A 5,000-nucleotide genomic window follows, 5' to 3' on the forward strand; every position below is an offset into this window, starting at 1 on the left:
ATCTAACATAATAGTGTGAGAGTCCAGTCCATAGTGGATCTAACATAATAGTGTGAGAGTCCAGTCCATAGTGGATCTAACATAATAGTGTGAGAGTCCAGTCCATAGTGGATCTAACATAATAGTGTGAGAGTCCAGTCCATAGTGGATCTAACATAATAGTGTGAGAGTCCAGTCCATAGTGGATCTAACATAATAGTGTGAGAGTCCAGTCCATAGTGGATCTAACATAATAGTGTGAGAGTCCAGTCCATAGTGGATCTAACATAATAGTGTGAGAGTCCAGTCCATAGTGGATCTAGCATAATAGTGTGAGAGTCCAGTCCATAGTGGATCTAACATAATAGTGTGAGAGTCCAGTCCATAGTGGATCTAACATAACAGTGTGAGAGTCCAGTCCATAGTGGATCTAACATAATAGTGTGAGAGTCCAGTCCATAGTGGATCTAACATAATAGTGTGAGAGTCCAGTCCATAGTGGATCTAACATAATAGTGTGAGAGTCCAGTCCATAGTGGATCTAACATAATAGTGTGAGAGTCCAGTCCATAGTGGATCTAACATAATATTGTGAGAGTCCAGTCCATAGTGGATCTAACATAATAGTGTGAGAGTCCAGTCCATAGTGGATCTAACATAATAGTGTGAGAGTCCAGTCCATAGTGGATCTAGCATAATAGTGTGAGAGTCCAGTCCATAGTGGATCTAACATAATATTGTGAGAGTCCAGTCCATAGTGGATCTAACATAATAGTGTGAGAGTCCAGTCCATAGTGGATCTAACATAATAGTGTGAGAGTCCAGTCCATAGTGGATCTCACATAATAGTGTGAGAGTCCAGTCCATAGTGGATCTAACATAATAGTGAGAGTCCAGTCCATAGTGGATCTAACATAATAGTGAGAGTCCAGTCCATAGTGGATCTAACATAATAGTGTGAGAGTCCAGTCCATAGTGGATCTAATATAATAGTGAGAGTCCAGTCCATAGTGGATCTAACATAAGAGTGAGAGATAGTCCAGTCCATAGTGGATCTAACATAATAGTGAGAGTCCAGTCCATAGTGGATCTAACATAACAGTGTGAGAGTCCAGTCCATAGTGGATCTAACATAACAGTGTGAGAGTCCAGTCCATAGTGGATCTAACATAATAGTGTGAGAGTCCAGTCCATAGTGGATCTAACATAATAGTGTGAGAGTCCAGTCCATAGTGGATCTAACATAATAGTGTGAGAGTCCAGTCCATAGTGGATCTAACATAATAGTGTGAGAGTCCAGTCCATAGTGGATCTAACATAATAGTGTGAGAGTCCAGTCCATAGTGGATCTAACATAATAGTGTGAGAGTCCAGTCCATAGTGGATCTAACATAATAGTGTGAGAGTCCAGTCCATAGTGGATCTAACATAATAGTGTGAGAGTCCAGTCCATAGTGGATCTAGCATAATAGTGTGAGAGTCCAGTCCATAGTGGATCTAACATAATAGTGTGAGAGTCCAGTCCATAGTGGATCTAACATAACAGTGTGAGAGTCCAGTCCATAGTGGATCTCACATAATAGTGTGAGAGTCCAGTCCATAGTGGATCTCACATAATAGTGTGAGAGTCCAGTCCATAGTGGATCTAACATAATAGTGAGAGTCCAGTCCATAGTGGATCTAACATAATAGTGAGAGTCCAGTCCATAGTGGATCTAAAATAATAGTGTGAGAGTCCAGTCCATAGTGGATCTAACATAATAGTGAGAGTCCAGTCCATAGTGGATCTAACATAAGAGTGAGAGATAGTCCAGTCCATAGTGGATCTAACATAATAGTGAGAGTCCAGTCCATAGTGGATCTAACATAACAGTGTGAGAGTCCAGTCCATAGTGGATCTAACATAATAGTGTGAGAGTCCAGTCCATAGTGGATCTAACATAATAGTGTGAGAGTCCAGTCCATAGTGGATCTAACATAATAGTGTGAGAGTCCAGTCCATAGTGGATCTAACATAATAGTGTGAGAGTCCAGTCCATAGTGGATCTAACATAATAGTGTGAGAGTCCAGTCCATAGTGGATCTAGCATAATAGTGTGAGAGTCCAGTCCATAGTGGATCTAACATAATATTGTGAGAGTCCAGTCCATAGTGGATCTAACATAATAGTGTGAGAGTCCAGTCCATAGTGGATCTAACATAATAGTGTGAGAGTCCAGTCCATAGTGGATCTCACATAATAGTGTGAGAGTCCAGTCCATAGTGGATCTAACATAATAGTGAGAGTCCAGTCCATAGTGGATCTAACATAATAGTGTGAGAGTCCAGTCCATAGTGGATCTAACATAGTAGTGAGAGTCCAGTCCATAGTGGATCTAACATAATAGTGAGAGTCCAGTCCATAGTGGATCTAACATAATAGTGTGAGAGTCCAGTCCATAGTGGATCTAACATAATAGTGAGAGTCCAGTCCATAGTGGATCTAACATAAAAGTGAGAGATAGTCCAGTCCATAGTGGATCTAACATAATAGTGAGAGTCCAGTCCATTGTAGATCTAACATAATAGTGTGAGAGTCCAGTCCATAGTGGATCTAACATAATAGTGAGAGTCCAGTCCATAGTGGATCTAACATAATAGTGTGAGTCCAGTCCATAGTGGATCTAACATTGTAGTGAGAGTCCAGTCCATAGTGGATCTAACATAATAGTGAGAGTCCAGTCCATAGTGGATCTAACATAATAGTGTGAGAGTCCAGTCCATAGTGGATCTAACATAATAGTGAGAGTCCAGTCCATAGTGGATCTAACATAAAAGTGAGAGATAGTCCAGTCCATAGTGGATCTAACATAATAGTGAGAGTCCAGTCCATTGTAGATCTAACATAATAGTGTGAGAGTCCAGTCCATAGTGGATCTAACATAATAGTGTGAGAGTCCAGTCCATAGTGGATCTAACATAATAGTGTGAGAGTCCAGTCCATAGTGGATCTAACATAATAGTGTGAGAGTCCAGTCCATAGTGGATCTAACATAATAGTGAGAGTCCAGTCCATAGTGGATCTAACATAATAATGTGAGAGTCCAGTCCAGAGTGGATCTAACATAATAGTGTGTGAGTCCAGTCCATAGTGAGGCCAACAGGAGACCATGAAATATTGATACTATCGACACCAAGGGTGGTATCAGTATTGAATTGATACTAGTGTGATGACACGGATATTTTTCTTTTTTGACCGTTTCTTTTCATAAAGTTTTTTTTGTTGCGTTCATATTGTTACATTGTGGTATTGATCAATTGCTATATTGTAGACAAAAAAGTCCAATGATCAGAATGAGAGCCGATTGAAGTTTTCACTTCAAGTTATTTTGCTCTACGGACTCGATTTGGTCTATAATGACATTACGCACCTGGTCTGCCAGAGGATAAGAAGACAGACCAGCATTGCCAACTCAGAGACTTTGTGACTAAATTAGTGTGTTATCATACTCTTTTTCCCAAAAAGTGACTGGTGACAAATCTAGTAAATAAATACATGCTTTTGGAGGCGGATTTGAAATTAGGTACGTGTTATTTCGTCAAAACTATAAAAGGACAAGTGGTAGAAAATTAATTATTAATCTACTTGCTCATTTACTGTTAATAGTTGCCCTTTTTCTCTTTTACCATGTTCTATCTACACTTCTGTTAATATATAATAATCACTTATTCTTCTGTTTGGATACTTTACATTAGTTTTGGATGATACCACAAATTTAGATATTGATCCGATATCAAGTGGTTACAGGATTATACATTGGTCATATTTAAAATCCAGTGACATATTTCCTGAGTTTATAAACAAAATATGATTTTTTGTTTAAATAAAAAATGATGTGATGCTAAACAATATCGATGTAATCATAGTAGTATCGCCTAGACACGCTCTTGTACTTGGTATCATTAAAGTGGATGTCAGGTGTAGATCCACCCATGGCATTTGTTGACATTGACGGTGGTGAGCTATTGTATCCTCCTACTAGCTATTTCTCGTCCTGCAGGGATGATACTTGTAAGAAACGTACTTTATTTGTCCCCATGGAGACAAGGATTAGTGATTTGGAAGTAGCTAAATCCCTGCAGACTGTAGCAGGATGTTAGCCGCTAGCTAGCTAGCCATGTCTTGAAGCACCTCTTCCTGAGGGAGTTTCAGTGTTATAACTTCACCTTTATCCTCAGTTTTTAAGCCAAAATGCGTCCGTTCTCCCTTTTCTGTCTACACACTGTCTGCTTGTAAGTACTCTGTGGTTGTGCGCTGCCGAACATGCTCCTCTGCTCGTAAAACCAGCAATGACACGACTTGATGACGACGGGGGTCGGGGTTACCGGTACTTTTTAGAGGCGGTACGGTACCGAAAATGATTCATTAGTATCGCGGTACTATACTAGTACTGGTGTACCGTACAACCCTAGTGCAACTGAACCAAAGCAAACTCACCTTGGCATTGTGACTGATGATTTCTTTACACTCCTGACAGGTGTTGGCGTACAGGCGGTCATAGCAGGGGATGCAGTGAGGGTTGTCCTCCACCTGGATGTACTTGCGTCCATACAAGGACTCTGCGCAGTTTTTGCAGTCGAAGCGGTCACTCATGATGTCAAGCTGTCCTCCTGGGTAGAAATAATTCACAATATAGCAAACATTGTCGGCAACCAGAAGGCAAAAGGAGGAGGAAGAAGGAGATAGTAAGAGAAAGACAAGTACAACTACATAAAGTCAACTGTTGGACATCTGGACTCTGTGGGTCCTTTAGGTCAGGAAATTTCAAGAAGTATTTCTGTTCTTTTGTGTCAACCTTTATGAAATATGTGGATGCTCAGTTGAATGAACCTTAAACGTACAAAACCCAAAACGAGTGAAGTTGGCACATTGGCAAGTTGTGTAAATGGTAAATAAAAACACAATACAATGATTTGAAAATCCTTTTCAACTTATATTCAATTGAATAGACTGCAAAGACAATATATTTAATGTTCAAACT

At 39.9% G+C, this 5,000-nt stretch overlaps 1 protein-coding gene across 1 annotated transcript in view; it reads right to left on the reverse strand.

Moving 5' to 3' along the window:
* Positions 1–5,000, reverse strand: part of LOC133540241 (four and a half LIM domains protein 3-like) — a 45,411-nt gene that overhangs the window by 8,983 nt on the left and 31,428 nt on the right. The window contains exon 3 of the mRNA XM_061882832.1: positions 4,457–4,629. Coding sequence (XP_061738816.1) covers positions 4,457–4,612 — 156 coding nt within the window. The 5' untranslated portion in view covers positions 4,613–4,629. The remainder of the gene's footprint in view (positions 1–4,456; positions 4,630–5,000) is intronic.

The sequence above is a fragment of the Nerophis ophidion genome, linkage group LG21 (assembly GCF_033978795.1).
Source record: "Nerophis ophidion isolate RoL-2023_Sa linkage group LG21, RoL_Noph_v1.0, whole genome shotgun sequence".
In the NCBI taxonomy this organism is placed as follows: Eukaryota; Metazoa; Chordata; class Actinopteri; order Syngnathiformes; family Syngnathidae; genus Nerophis; species Nerophis ophidion.